At 49.5% G+C, this 14,764-nt stretch overlaps 1 protein-coding gene across 6 annotated transcripts in view; it reads right to left on the reverse strand.

Annotated features, from left to right (window-relative positions):
* Positions 1-8,510, reverse strand: part of tay (tay bridge kinase) — a 40,632-nt gene extending 32,122 nt beyond the window's left edge. For 4 of the 6 annotated variants that reach the window (XM_019844510.2, XM_025302327.1, XM_019844509.2 and 1 more), the window contains exon 1: positions 5,764-6,750. In XM_019844510.2, the coding sequence (XP_019700069.2) occupies positions 5,764-6,210 (447 nt within the window). In that variant the 5' untranslated portion in view covers positions 6,211-6,750. Of the gene's footprint in view, positions 1-5,763; positions 6,751-7,770 lie in introns of those variants that run through there. The other 2 variants (XM_019844508.2, XM_025302326.1) reach the window with 2 other exon arrangements.
* Positions 8,511-14,764: the final 6,254 nt, after the last annotated feature.

The following is a 14,764-nucleotide window of genomic DNA, read 5'->3' on the forward strand; positions in this document are numbered from 1 at the left end:
ATAAGGGACAGAGATGATACTAAACGGCGTTAATGAGGCGATACGCGCGCGAGCCCATCATCATCACCGCGTCACCACCACCACCACCACTACCACTACCATCACCATCACCATCACCACCACCACCACCACCGACAATAACAGCAACGCACCATCACCGCCGCTCGGCCGGACGGACAATAAAAGGCGCAACGATTAACTTTCCGGCCGCGATAAATCACGATAAAGGCGCCCGCCCGTAATTACGCGGCGTGTCTTCGAGTTAATTCACGGATTTAAAGCGCGGCGCGCGCGTCAAGTTTTTACCATTCCCGCGAGAAATAATAATCTCACGCGCTTGCGCGCCGATAAATCACGTCGCGCGGACCGGGCCGCGCGATTAACCGAATAACTTTTACTCCGGATCGGCTCTCGACGCACCAACGCACGTCGTAAAACGATGCGAGCGGGTATATTACATGGGCTGAAAAGTCTTTGGCCTGACATATAGATGGCGCCACAAACTAAAAATCCTTATATTTCCTATAGAGTACCAACTTTAACTTAGATGCTGTAAAAATTTCATGATATTTCGTTGACTCGTGTACAAGTTATAGCTTTCGAAGTGACGTTACCTCTGAATTTATCTTTACTATGGAAAAAAGTGAATTTCGTGTTTTGATTAAACATTGCTTCCTGATGGGAAAAAACACTGTTGAAGCAAAGGCATGGCTTGATAAATGTTACGGCACATCTACCCCATCGAATTCAACCATCAAATATTGGTTTGCTGAGTTTCGTCGTAACCGTACGAGCACAAATGATGCACCACGTTCAGGAAGGCCAAATGAGGCAGTTACTCCAGAAAACATCCAGAAAATCAGTGAAATCGTGTTGAATGACCGCAAAATGAAATTGAGTGAGCTAGCATAACATCATAGGCATCTCAAAGGAACGCGTTGGTCATATCATTCATGAATATTTACACATGAAAAAGCTTTGCGCGCGTTGGGTGCCGCGTTTTTTGACAATTGAGCAAAAAGCGGAACGTGTTCGACTTTCAAAGCAAAATCTGACCCTGTTTAACCGCAATAAGAAGGAGTTTTTGCGTCGATTTGTCACAATGGATGAAACATGGATCCATCACTACACACCGGAGTCCAATCGGCAGTCAGCGGAGTGGTTATTGCCTGGTGAAAGCCGTCCGAAGCGCCCGAAGACACAACAATCAGCCGGCAAGGTTTTGGCCAGTATTTTTTGGGATGCGCATAACATAATATTCATTGATTATCTTGAACATGGTAAAACTATCAATAAAGAATATTACTGTACATTACTGGATCGATTGGACGACGAGGTCAAGATCAAACGGCCACATTTGGCAAAGAAAAAAATTTTGTTTCACCAAGACAATGCTCCAGCTCACTCGGCTCGCGATACGACCGATAAATTAAAGAAATTGCGCTATGAATTGGTCCCGCATCCCCCGTATTCTCCAGACCTGGCCCCCAGCGACTATTTCCTTTATCCCCGACTGAAGCAGTGGCTCGCTGGTAAAAGATTTTACTCGAATGAGGAGGTCAAGTTGGAAACAAATGCCTATTTTGAGGGACTTGACACCGAGCACTATAAGACCGGCATCGAAATGTTAGCGGACCGTTACACTAAGTGCATTACTCTAAATGGAGATTATGTCGAGGAATAAAACACTTTTTTCATTAAAAAAATCATTTTTTCATTGTTAAGCCAAAGACTTTTCAGCCCATGTAGTAGAAAGTTATGCATCGAGCGCTAACGCGATACCTTCCGCTTGCGTCTAGCTGTCTCTCTCTCTCTCTCTCTCTCTTTCTCTCTCTCTCTCTCTCTCTCTCTCTCTCTCTCTGTCCTCATGATCGGTTTGCAAGTAAAATACGCACAGACCGTGAGATAAGCATAAACACGAGACCGATACCGCGATTGTCGCATGAATGAATTCTTGTCGAACATGCATTTTCCCCTGTCGCTGATAAACGACGGTCGTCGATAAAGTTTTCTGTTAAAGAAAACGCGGATCGTCGCTCGCGGTTACGCTCTTATCGCAAGAAGGAAACAAATTACACCTCAGGGCGGAGAAAAGTGGAGAAAAACGAAGAACAGAAAATAAAACGAAGGAAAAAAAAACGAAAAAGAAAAAAAAGGAAACAGCTGATCAAACAGGTTTACTTTGCGAAAGACGAGTATGATGACGATGTTATTCCGCCGCAATTGTACATAAAGTACACATTATTAACATACTTGTGAGACTCGATAATTATAGTTGTGAATATAAGCGCGAATAGAAAATTGCCGGTCGGGACTGACGATCTCCAATAATGAGCGCGCATGATGCAGTTCGATGGCGGCGCGCGCGAATTTGTAGCGGGAGAAGAATCACAAACGTTTCGCGATGTCTACAGAGGTTAGAGAGGCGAAGTGCACTTTCGAGATAGAGAAGGAGATGGGGGGGGGGGGAAGGAGAGGAGGGAGAGAGAGCTTTATTATTGAGGATCGCTCTTGGAGAATAAAACTCTCAATTGGGTGCTCATTAAGTGTCGCTCTCGATGTACGCCGGAAATTTTACTATCGAGAATTGTTCTCCGGGAGAATAAAACTCTCTCTCGAGAGTGCCCCCGACCCTACCGCGGCGACGTATGCGCCGCCGGACGAGTTTTACTACGGAGAGTTTGCTACAACAGGGTAATCAGCTTTTATGAAGGAGCTAAAAAAAGGAGGAGTACGAGAACAACAACAAAATAATAATAAAGCGCTTCCGATTTTATCTCCGCGCTAATTAATCTCTCGCGAGCTCTAGTTGGCTTCTCTCTTGCGACAGAGCAGGACGTTGTTACGTAATCCTTTTCCATCTCTGTGCTCGATCTTGCCAAGACCCCTGCCTTCTCGGACGCGAATCATCTCGAAATTTCTTAATTATTGCCGGAGTATGTATATACAACTTTTTTTTCGAACGTAAATAAAAAATGTGCGAGGCGATTATACGTTAAGGCGACCGTCGATCATATCGCGACATCTTCAAGGCCACGTTTCGTTGCGATGCAAATTTATGTCAATGACGAAAAATAAGCATTCTCTTGGCGAATGATTTACAATGATCCTTATCAGCGGCTTTTCACAAATTATTTGTTTCTTTATTCTCTTCTCCTTTCTCTTTTTTCCTACGCGCTCCCCCCCCCCCTCTCTCTCTCTCTCTCTCTGTCTGTCTTTCCCGTCTCTCTCCAGAACGCTCGGAATATATATTCGCGTAATCCTCAGCTCGAGCCGCGTCGAACTCTTTATCCTCGCTACGGGAGGGCGAGAGTCCTTTTAAACTTTTTAATCGTTTCTTATACTTTGGAATTTTCATTCGTCTTCGATATATACGTCGCGTTCGCCCGCGAAAGATCAAACTTCTTTCTTTATTATTTTTCATTATATATATCTCGTTACACACGTATCTCATTACACACACACACACACACACATACACAGAACGCGTGGAAGTTCACATATATATATAAAGAGAATCCTCAGAGAGCTACGGTAGATTAACTCGTCTTACAAAATTTATAAGGTCCACCTTTTTATACGTTAAATAAACCTTACAAATTACAGACACACGTCTCCCCCCCCCCCCGAAATTCAGGCTTTCCCAACGAGACACGAATTCACGCTATCCTGACAAGTGTTCCAACCATTTTCCCAAGTTCTCCCGGACATTTTTTTTCCCCACCAGGACAAGAGAAAAGGAACAATATGCGGTTACTAGAATTAAGTTCCTGATAATACAGAGGTTAAGCGAGCAGAACGAGGTTTCTCTCTTTGTGAGGAAGGAAGAGAGAGAGAGAGAGAAAGAGAGAGAGAGGGGGGGGAGAAAGGGAGAGAAGAGGAAAGAGACAAAGATAGGTACAACTCGCAGCCTCTCGCGTACACGGCAAACGGATTCTCTCATCGGCACTGCTCGCTCGCGCGAGGAAAGCTCTCCACTCGCCGTGCGAGTCCGCATCGCGAATACCGTTATACGCGCTGGCAAAGAAATGGTCAGCATGCGCATTACAGCGCAACGACACGATCCGCGAGAAGGCAGAAGCGCGTTCGTTCGCGCGAGAAGAAGACGACGACGACGACGACGACAATAACGACGGCGGCGACTCGCGTATTATCGTGCTATCAATTGTCGATATTGGCGTAGGCGCGTTCCAAAGGTCGGCTACATCGGCGTCGATTAGTTCTAACTGCGATTAACCCGCGAGCGGGCCGAGGTTGTTGGGCTCCTTGAGAGAGCCGGCGCGCGCGTGTTCCGTAATTCGACGTAATTCACCGACGCGAGAAGCATCGGCCCATAGGAAAATAATGAGCGATATTAATCCGTTTGATTCGGACCGTTTGTTGCGAAATAGGATGTACGCTTTTCTCTTTTATCCTCTCCTCTGCCTGCGCGCGCGCGCGCTCCTCCTTTCCTCAAGCTCAACGCGCGCGGCTCGCGCGTTTCTACGTCCGCTTATCTGCGCCAGCGGTTCTCAAAGAGCGGTTCTCCCCATGCGCGAGAAAGTTGTAATCTCCGTGAAACGGAGATTTCTAAGTTCGGCCAATTGCAATCGCGCGCGACTCGTATTATTACGGCGGAGCGTCGGTCACGTATGCTTCCGCCGAGCAAGAATTCCGTGAAACATTCCGTCGAGTGTGTCCTGGCTGATGCGTTAGTCAAATGAAAGAAACGAAATGACGTTCTGTGCGCCCGATGGGGAAGTCTCTAGTATTTATTGCGGACGAAACGTGACACTGACAAAGCGAATTTGCTCGAACAAGGATAACAAAAGGGTGCCTAACACTACCTGCGACGACCAACAAGGGTATAGGATCCGTAAACACGCATCGAAAGAACAAGATATATATCTCCTTTTTCAAAAATATGCGAAGAACATGGGGGATTATCGAGTGCGGATAATTTCCAGTCGTACTAACAAAGCGAAGCTCGAATTTCAACTTGGTCGACGATTTGTTCCGCAAGAACGTTCTCAGCCAGAGACAGATTGTTAGAAGCTGACATAATCTCCCTCGCGGGCTATTAATAGAATATCACTTCCGTTGTACTTATGAATGAGTACACGATTAATTCGAGGCGACCCGACGGCGCGCGGAGGATTCACTCTAGAATGACGTTGCGAAACGTAGACCTAGATTCCGCCGACACTTGGCTGTCATCCGAAAAAAGCGAGACGAGCAATGTATTTCGACAAAAACGTCACACGTACCTTGCCGCCGCCGTCCCGATGTTATTAACAAAGCGACAAGTGTGTACGCATATCATGCGGAAATACGCTCGCACGCATTGTCCGCAGCGGGAAAATACGTTCCTCTCGCGAGATACAAACGAGAGAGCGCAGCGACACGTTCGCGCGCAGATCCAAGACGCGAGTTCCGCCGAAATGCTGTCAGATTCTGTTTACGTCTCGCCCGCTTTTTCACAACGGTGGCAGCGGTGACCCTTCGGTAGGAACCAGAAGTCATGGTCTGCGGAAAGGGAGAGACGAGGAGGAGGCGGCGGTGGTGACGGTAGCGCGCGAAAGACTCGCGACCGCGACCGCAATCGTCATCGTCATCGTCATCGTCATCATCATCATCATAATCATAATCATAATCATCATTGTCATCGTCGTCGTCGTCGTCGTCGTCGTCGTCGTCGTCGTCGTCGTCGTCGTCGTCGTCGTCGTCATCATTGGCGACGCGACGCGTTCATAATCGTCTTAAGCGCGTAACAAAACGTCTCACCTCGAGTTCCTCGTAGGTGCGGAAGGCGAGCATGGCGAACCCGTCGATAATTTCCTCCTCGAAGAGAGGCTCCTTCTGGTTGGCGGCCGCGAGGGAAGACTTCTTGCGGGGCCTCGGGGGTCGCGGTGGCCTGGGCGGTCTCGAGTGGTGGCCGTCTCGCGGATGACCGGTCTTGGCGAGACCGAGGCCGAGGCCGCCGCCGCCGCCGCCGCCACCGCCGCCGCCGCCGCCGCCGCCGCCGCCGGCGGGGTCCTCGTCCTCGCCGCTGTGGCTGTCCTCTTCGTCGTTCGGGGGACGCTGCCGCGACTGCTGTGACTGTTGTTGCTGTTGCTGCTGCTGTTGCTGCTGCTTCGCGGTCGCCAGGCTCTCCCTCTGCGCCAGCATACGCTGCGCCCGTTCCCGTCGTCGGTTCTTCTGGCTGCTACGTTGCTTCGCTTCGATCTCCATATTCACGCGATCTCACACACGGCTACTTCTCTCTCTCTCTCTCTTTCTCTCTCTCTCTCTCTCTTGCTTTCTTTCTCTCTGTCGCGTTTTTTCTTTATCAAACGAGAAGCCCACAACACACCACGTTCACCGAAGATCGTGTGGATCGTGCGCGCGCGTGTATATATGTATGTGTGTGTGTGTGTGCGTGTGGTGTGTGTGTGTGTGTGTGTCGAATGCGTGCTTCACGAGATTCTCTTTGTATCTTTCTCACTCTTGCTCTCTATCACTTGTTCGCGATCACCCTCGGCGTGGCCTCCTGACTCTCGGCGTAGGGAGCTCTGCGGAGACGAGGGCGACGGAATTGACAACTATTACAACCACGACGACGGCGGCGGCGGTGGCCGCGACGAAGGGAACAGAAGACGAGACGATGTCGACGACGACCGCGGCGGTGTCGTCGTGCATTCTATGGTCGTGCACCGACCGATCGTCTTGGGACAGAGGGAAAGAGAAGAGAGGAGGAGAGCGTGAAGAGAAGGGAAGAGCGAGGAAAGAAAAGCGAGGAAGAGAAAGAAAGGAAAGAGAGAGAAGAAGGAAAGGAAAGAAAAGAAAGAGGGACAGAGAGAGAGAGAGAGAGAGAGAGAGAGGACGATGGACGAAGGAGCGCGCAGGGCACTCGAGGAGAGCGGGAGGGGCAGATAGGTAGAGAGACGGTAGGGAAAGAGGGAGGTAAGGGAGGAAGCGGGCAGAGAGGAGAGCGCACACTGCCTCGGGATACGCACTCACGAGACGTTGCCGTCGGCACGCACTGCCGCACGCGTGTATGTATGTATGTACGGAGCAGCAGACACGACGAGCGAACGCACGCACGCACGCACGCACGCACGCACGCACGCATGCACGCACGCACGTATGGAGATATATATGTTGTGTGTGTGTGTATGTATGTGTGTGTGTGTGTATGTATATATATACATACACGCACGCACGTATGCACGTATGTTCCAAGCTCGATATTCCTTTTCTCCTGCTCCGCTCGTCGCGACGGCCAAGAGAGCGAGTTCTCTCGCTCACGGTGCGTAACGCGATGCGTACTCGCGATATTGCCACGAGAGCACGGCTCACGACGGCACGGCACGATGTCACATCGATCGCGCGCGGTGGTCGAGGAAGAGGAGAGAGTCCGGGTGCGTGGCGAGGAGGCACGCGAGAAGCACGCACGCAGGGCGGACAGACGGGCACAGATAGAGAGGGAGAGAGAGAAAGCGAGATGGATGGAGTAAGAGAGAAAGAACAGGAGAAAAAGAGAAAGAGGAAGAGGAGAGGAGAGAGAGAGAGAGAGAGAGAAGCTGGGAGAGCGCGAGAGAAAGAAAAGGACACCGAGATTGAGCACTCACGGGCGAATGAGACGGGCGCACGCTCAACGAGGAGCACACGTAGGAGACCAACGGAGCACACGTAGATACCAGAGAGATAGAGACACAGAGAGAAAGATAAAGAGGAGAAAGAGAAAGAGAGAGAGAGAGAGAGAGAAAGAGAGAGAGAAAGAGAGAGAGAGAGCAGAAGAGGCACACTCACGTCAACGAACGGCACACTATTATCATCCGACTGCTATGTACACCACCGGGTTACACACTATATAGACTCCTCGCTCAGACGGGCACAAGCGCGAATCACAGGCACGCATGAACAACGGCACGCTCAGCGTAACGCAGCAGGATCGACTGGTTCGGCCATACGGCCGTTCGTTTCCTTCCGCTCGCGAGCGAACGTGCGGTAGCAGCAGCAGCAGCAGCAGCAGCAGCGATCGCCGCCGCCTCCGTCGTCGTAACAGCAGCGGTAGTAGTAGTAGTAGCAGTAGTAGTAATAGTAGTAGTAGTAGTAGTAGTCGTAGTAGTAGTAGTAGCAGCAGAAGTACTAACAGTAGCAGCGAGAATAATAATCGTCGTAGCGATAGTCGCGCGAGCCGTTATCATCCTCTTCGCGTTATCGTCGCGATCGTCCGTCTTCTTCCTTCTCCTCCTTCTCCCTCGTCTCCCCCGTCCCTTCGCTTTCTCCTTTTCCTCCTCGCCGTCGTCGTTGTCGTCGTCGTCGACGACGTGATCGTCGTCGTCACCTTCTCCGAACAGCACACCACTAGCACAGGCCGCCGGCCACGGGCCGTCGTCGTTCTCTCGTCGCGACGTCACGTCGACTTTCGCACCGTCGTGCTGTCGTACACCGCCTTATGTGCTGCGACCAGCGCGTCGCCGCGCGTCGTCGTCGTTGTCGTCCGTCGCTCGCTTGCTCGCTCGTTCGCTCGCTCTCTCTCTCGCTCTCTCGCTCTTTCTCTTTCTCTCTCTCTCTCTCTCTTTCTCTCTTTCTATCTGTCTGTCCGTCTGTCCGTCCGCTGGCTGGCTGGCTGGCTGGTTGGCTGGCTGGCTGGTTAGCGCAGCACAGCGCGGCGCGGCGCCTATCGTCGTCGTCGCAGCACGGCGGTGCCTCCGCGACCTGCTGCGGCCAGATGCACCCTGCTGCACGCAGGAGGAGGGCACGTAGCGCACCGATTGTTTGGAATGGCGGATCGAACGGGAACGCACGGTTGCCGCATCGTGCGCTGTAAAAATGGCCGCGCGCGCGCGCGCGCGCGCGACCTGCCTCCGCTGCTGTGCACGGCTGCTGCTTCCTGCTCTCCTCGCGATTTCCTCCTCGCGCCGTCCGCTTCGCCTGCGCGTCTACCTGACCTGACCCGACTGACTGACTGACTGTCCGTCTTGCCTCCTCGCCTCCTCGCCGCGCCTCGCCTCGTCCTGCCTTGCCTGCCGCACACGACACACACGTCCGTTGCCCCCTCTCGTCCCCCGCTCGTTCGACAACGCGGGTACACACAGCACACAGGACGTCGTCGTCGTCGTCGTCGTCGTGTCACGAGACGGTGACGCGTGACGCGCGTCTTCGACGTCTCGTTAGGGCATCGTCGTCGTGGCGTATTCACAGTGCGCGGCGTATCACACGGCGTTCGACAGCGGCGCACGGGACATTGGCCACTGATAGATCGCGAGAGAGAGCGAGAGAGCGAGAGAGAGAGAGAGAGAGAGAGACAGAGAGAGACAGAGAGACAGACTGTGACGGCCAGTGGGAGGTAGGGAGGGGAGAAGGCGAGCGAGAGAGAGAGAAAGAGAGAGAGAGAGAGAGAGAAGAGAGGCAGAGAGCGCTCTCCGACACGACGCGAAGAAAGGCACACGCCCCGAATTACGCGCGAACAACAACGTGATCTCGTCGATCCTGTCGCGTCGTGAGTCCGTCGACGCTCGCACCCGTCGCACCGCTGTGCATTCCTGTCATCCGGCTGCTCTACTATCCTCGTCTCTGTCGCGCCACCAACCACGACCGAGGGAACATGGCGTACCTATGCTCCACAGACGCGTGCATACACGATAGTCACGGGGAAACGCGGCACGGCGTTGCGGTCTCTCTCTCGCCTGGGGTCGTGGCTTCCCTCGCCGCGCGGTGTTGCTTCGCTTCCTCTTTTCCTCTATTCCACATTGATGCACGTTTCTTCCCTCTTCGGCCGACTGCTATACCCGTCGTCTCTACTCTCTCTCTCTCTCTCTCTAGTCGTCGTCGTCGTCGTCGTCGTTCTCTAGGAACTTTTCGTTTTCGCCCGAGAACCGCTCACGTCGGGCCTACCTGCGACGACACGCGACACTCTCCGCGAAGACGCCGCGCTCTTGCCGGTGCGCCGGCGAGCCGTCAGATGGCGACACGAGCTCGGCCGTGAGCAGTATCGATTTTCGATATCACTCCCTGGCGGTAATTTTGAGGCGATCGTGCCGGGAATGTGGAACGAGTGGCGGCGTGCGCCGATCTGCTCTCACAGCCGTTAGCGTCCCGTGGATTAACCTCGAAGCTCGTTGAGCTTGCCCCAACGTCTTTCCGATGCCCGGCCCGTCGATTGGACCAATGTCGAATGTGAGAGTTTCCGCGATGGCCGGACAACTGCTTCGCGCTCACCACACACAGGCAAGTTCTCTCCCGGGAAATCGGGCGAAATCAAACGATGCGACGGCGAGGAATATCAAAAAGGCGCGGGATAACTCGACGAACAACAACAGAGATCGCGAGGAGGCTCTCTTGATTTTCGGATATTTGCCTGTCCCATCGCAGGAGGTTACAAGTGTGCAAATATTTCAAGGAAGAGGGGAGTACAATCTCATTGAAAACTCAAGCGCCCCGGTTCTCGTTATCATGAGTAAACATAGATACCATTCCCCGACTTTGTTTGTCGTATCGAGAAATTTCGACTCGTCAAAGTAATATAGTCGAGCGCGTTAAATACAAGCTCATTCCTTATCGCCGAGCGGCGATACAAAGCGGGAACGTGGAACCTATAATAACTGTGTGCATAGCTGAGCCGGTGACATCACACCGACCATCTCTTGATCTCTCTCTCTCTCTCTCTCTCTCTCTCTCTCTCTCTCTCTCTCTCTCTCTCTCTCTCTTTCTCTCACGCGTCAACGGTTCAGCCGCACCTGGAAAGGCGCGCCTTCTTTGAACCAGTTCGCGGGAGCAATTACGGCCGCTTTTACGAGAGCGCGTCGCGTCCCGCCGTATTCCGCGATCCGTGCGCATTTCGCGCGGCCGCTTTTAGAAATCGGCGTGTTTTCGGAACCATGTAGGTAAGCCTGTCGCGGCCTCCAGACCTGTCGTCTACCTACGTGCGCGTGTACGGAAGGCACGCCGCTGAAAAGCACAGTCTATAACATTTCTAACGAAATGCGAACAATCTCATGATTTTCAAATGAATGCCGGTGAAAACGGGCGCTTAATCGCCTTAACTTTTACATATTAGAATTACTTACTTTTTCATATGATGCCTCAATTGAGACGTCATGTGAAATGATTGGGAGGATCTCATATGGGGAATTTTTCGGAAATCTCCGTTTAGGACTCAATGGAAATGTTTCAGTAGGATATACACTCGCGCTTTTGTCACTTTATGTCGAAGAAAAATTATCTCATTTCATGAAAAGTGGACCAGACGAAAACTGGACATGACGATGTGAAAACTCGGAACAAGGTCCATTTAAAGCTACAAATGCTTCCAAGCGACGGACAGCTAATAAAATCGGCTCCTTCGACACTTTGAAATATTATCCAGCGGAGCCTACCCTCGTTCAAGAAATAACTGAGAACAATGAATTTGAACACTGGTTTGGGACTTTCTACTTTCTGTCGAGTTTTTATGTGGTCCACAAATAATAGAAAGTCCACGGTTGCACGGACTGACTTTGTTTTTTTACGCACATATTCACCGAGAAAACATCGAGAGAGAGAGAGAGAGAGAGATTCTGAATAAAAAGTTCGCTCTGTCTGTCGCTCGTGACCTCGACACTTTGCGCGAATTCACGAGTCGCCTTTCGCGCCGACTCGACGACAACACGCGATCGAGATTAACCCTTAAGTAGGCGCATGGGGGTCAGAGCAGACTGGCTTCAAGTAGTTTCTCATATACAGGGTGTCACACAGACCATCCGTACCACCCGATGTTTTTGTAAACGCGACATTTCAGAGAAAAATGTTGCAGACCAAAGTTGCTCAAATTAATTTCGGAGAAAAAGATGATATAATAAAAAAAATTGGGATTTCCATTTAAGAAAATTGATGATCAGTGAATATCTCGAAAGTGGCGCCATCTATAAACAAAATGCTACCGCTGTCTTATGTCCCCTTCGAACCAAACAACTTTTACCTGAAACATTTTTCTCTAAAATGTCACGTTTACAAAAAAATCGAGTGGTGCGGGTAGTCTGTGACACCCTGTATGACCTACTGAAAAATTTCTATCGAGATTTAATTTCTATCGATTTAATTTCTATCGAGATCTAAGATGAGATTCCCCATATATGAGATCCTATATATGAGATCTCAATTGAAATATCAAATGAAAAATAAATAATGATATTTCAATCGCGATATCATGTAAAAGAGTAGCAAAGTTTTCCTATCTTCCTCGATTGAAATGTTTACTTCTTCATATGATATCTCAATTGAAGTATCATGTGAAAGAATTGAGATTTCACATACGAAATCTATGAGAAATCTCATTTTAAATCTCAATAGAAATTTTTCAGTAGGGGAATGTACAGGAAGATGTCTATATTTTGTTAACTTCAAGAGAATTTATTATTGTAGATATTTTTGTTTCTTTTTTTTTTTTTTGTTAAAGTGATAAACTTCTATTATGAAACTGCCCTCTCTTGCATGACGCGCCCACTTTTGCCGGTGCGCTTACTTAAAGCTTAATTCGTCCCGTGGGATTTCCGACAAACCGGGGGATGCCCGAAGGACTCGGGATCTCACCGCACGATGCGTCGTCGTTCCTCCGACACGGCTCGACCGGTTAATCCGAGCGCGGCGCGGCACGCTTGCTATTGACACTGACACGCTTTCCCGATATATCCAAGTCATTATGCGCATTAGCATCGGGATTAATGTGCATGTTTTCGCTCAAGGTCGCGATAACGCCGCGATACACTTGCACAATTCGCCGCGCGGCTGCCGCGGGATCAGATCGCGCCGTCAAGGAAAGCGAGAAAATCGCGATCGTAGATGGGGAGAACGGCGCGCGTTATTCCTGACGGACTCGCACTTTGCATCGCTGCATTGTGACCGGCCGCAGCTCGTTCCACCGCTGATTTACGAGACGGACTTATCGAGACCCGCAAATCGTCGCAAATCGTCGCGCGACGAGTCGACGACTCGTGTGAGTGACTTTCCCGCGCGACCGTGCGCTGAGGCTGCGGATCAACATTCATCCGAGTCCCCACGAGTTTGAAAGTTCAAGTCTGTTTACACGTCGGTTTACACCGCGATTCTGCATTCCGCCGCGGGGCGAGAGAGAGAGTCGATCCGCGATTATCGGCCGACTCGAGCGCGTCTCCAATTAGTCGAAAAGTGGCGCCGGTTACGCGTCGCGTAATCACCGCGCGCGCGAGCGCGAGAAATAAAGCGGGGAGTAATAACTGTCCGCAATAACCGAGAGCGGTCATTCAGAGACGGCTAATGACAGCGACAGTCTTCATTGCGACGCACTGTCGGCGGCAAATAGAGCGGATCGACGAATACCATTGACTGACAAGCATACATGCGCCCGCGCCCGCGCGCGCAATTACCGTCATTGCTCTACCCGCTCGGCGCGACTTGGACAATCGACAATCGACAATCGAGACGAATTGAAAAGCGACTCGCTCTCTGAGCTTCCCGGCGCGGCGGGAAATTTCGCTCGAAGAGCACCGAGTCGCTTGAATTTGTACGATTCTTCGCTCATTTAAAGCGAATCTCCCACTCTGGGTCGTCGAGCGAGCTTTTTCCCTTTGAGATCGAGGAGTGAATCTGACTCGTGCTCGCCGCCGTCACGCAAGAACGAGATCGCTCTAATCGATTGAAATATCTCGTCGCTCGTACGGAAGAGAATCCACGCTCTTGCGCGGGAAAAACTGTTGGTTCGTGTGTGACCCGACGGGCAGCAGACGAAAGAATTTATGCCTCAGAGACGATATCTTCGTTATCGCGACCGGAAATATTTGTCCGGCTGCCTAAAGACCCTAAAAAGATAAGTGAAAACAATCGACGAAATTGGAGTAAGGTGAATGTCCTAGTAACCGGATGTTTAAGCATAGGTCGTCATAAAAAATACAATATATAATACCAAGAGTAGTTTTGATATAAATATTTGCATTTATTCGAAAACTTAAGATTCTCTTAAGTTTCAGGGGTTTCCAACCGAGGATGCGAAAAAATATTCTTGGGGGTGCGAGGAAAAGTGATTATAATTAATAATGATTAAGATAAATTCTGGAATAATTTTTACCATCAAATTAAAAAAAAATGTTATTAAAATTATAAGGTTTTTTACGTATCTGTACGCATGTATTCATTACGTATTTATTACTACGCGAAGCTTGATGGACTACCATGGATAATAATTTTATAATATTAAAATGATAATTAATTTCTATAAAATAATACTATGCAATAATAAATTATTATAAATTAACTTCTTACCTTAAAACCCTAACAACTAATTTTTACCATAAAACATACGAATAATTTTTTTTTGTAAGGGGTGCGAAGTTCATTAATAAATTTTTAGGGGTGCGAAATACAAAAAAGGTTGGGAAACCCTACCTTGAGTAGAGAAAAGTAATTGAAACCAATGTATATATCTATTATTAGTGAAATATTTACACAAGTAATGAAGCGCATTAATGTACCAGTGACCGGGACAGTTGAAATGGGTTATGTTCGGATATAATTTGTCGCAGGACATCTAGTCTGATCGCGATTAGAAAATTAATATATGCTAACGGGATATAAATATAGATGCTATTTCTTAATGAATTTATTAACGATTTTGTCAAACCATAGGTGCATACTTATTTAATTAATGTTTATTTCAATACAAAAGTATCAAATTGGCTATATTTTTTTCCAACTGATCGTAAAATATTGGAGTTTCTTCTTTACAATAATTATTACTTTCATTCGTTATTGTTAAAGTAAATAGTAAATATTCTTTTTCAAAGTGGTC

The sequence above is a fragment of the Harpegnathos saltator genome, unplaced genomic scaffold (genome assembly GCF_003227715.2).
Source record: "Harpegnathos saltator strain DR-91 unplaced genomic scaffold, Hsal_v8.6 scaffold485, whole genome shotgun sequence".
NCBI lineage: Eukaryota > Metazoa > Arthropoda > Insecta > Hymenoptera > Formicidae > Harpegnathos > Harpegnathos saltator.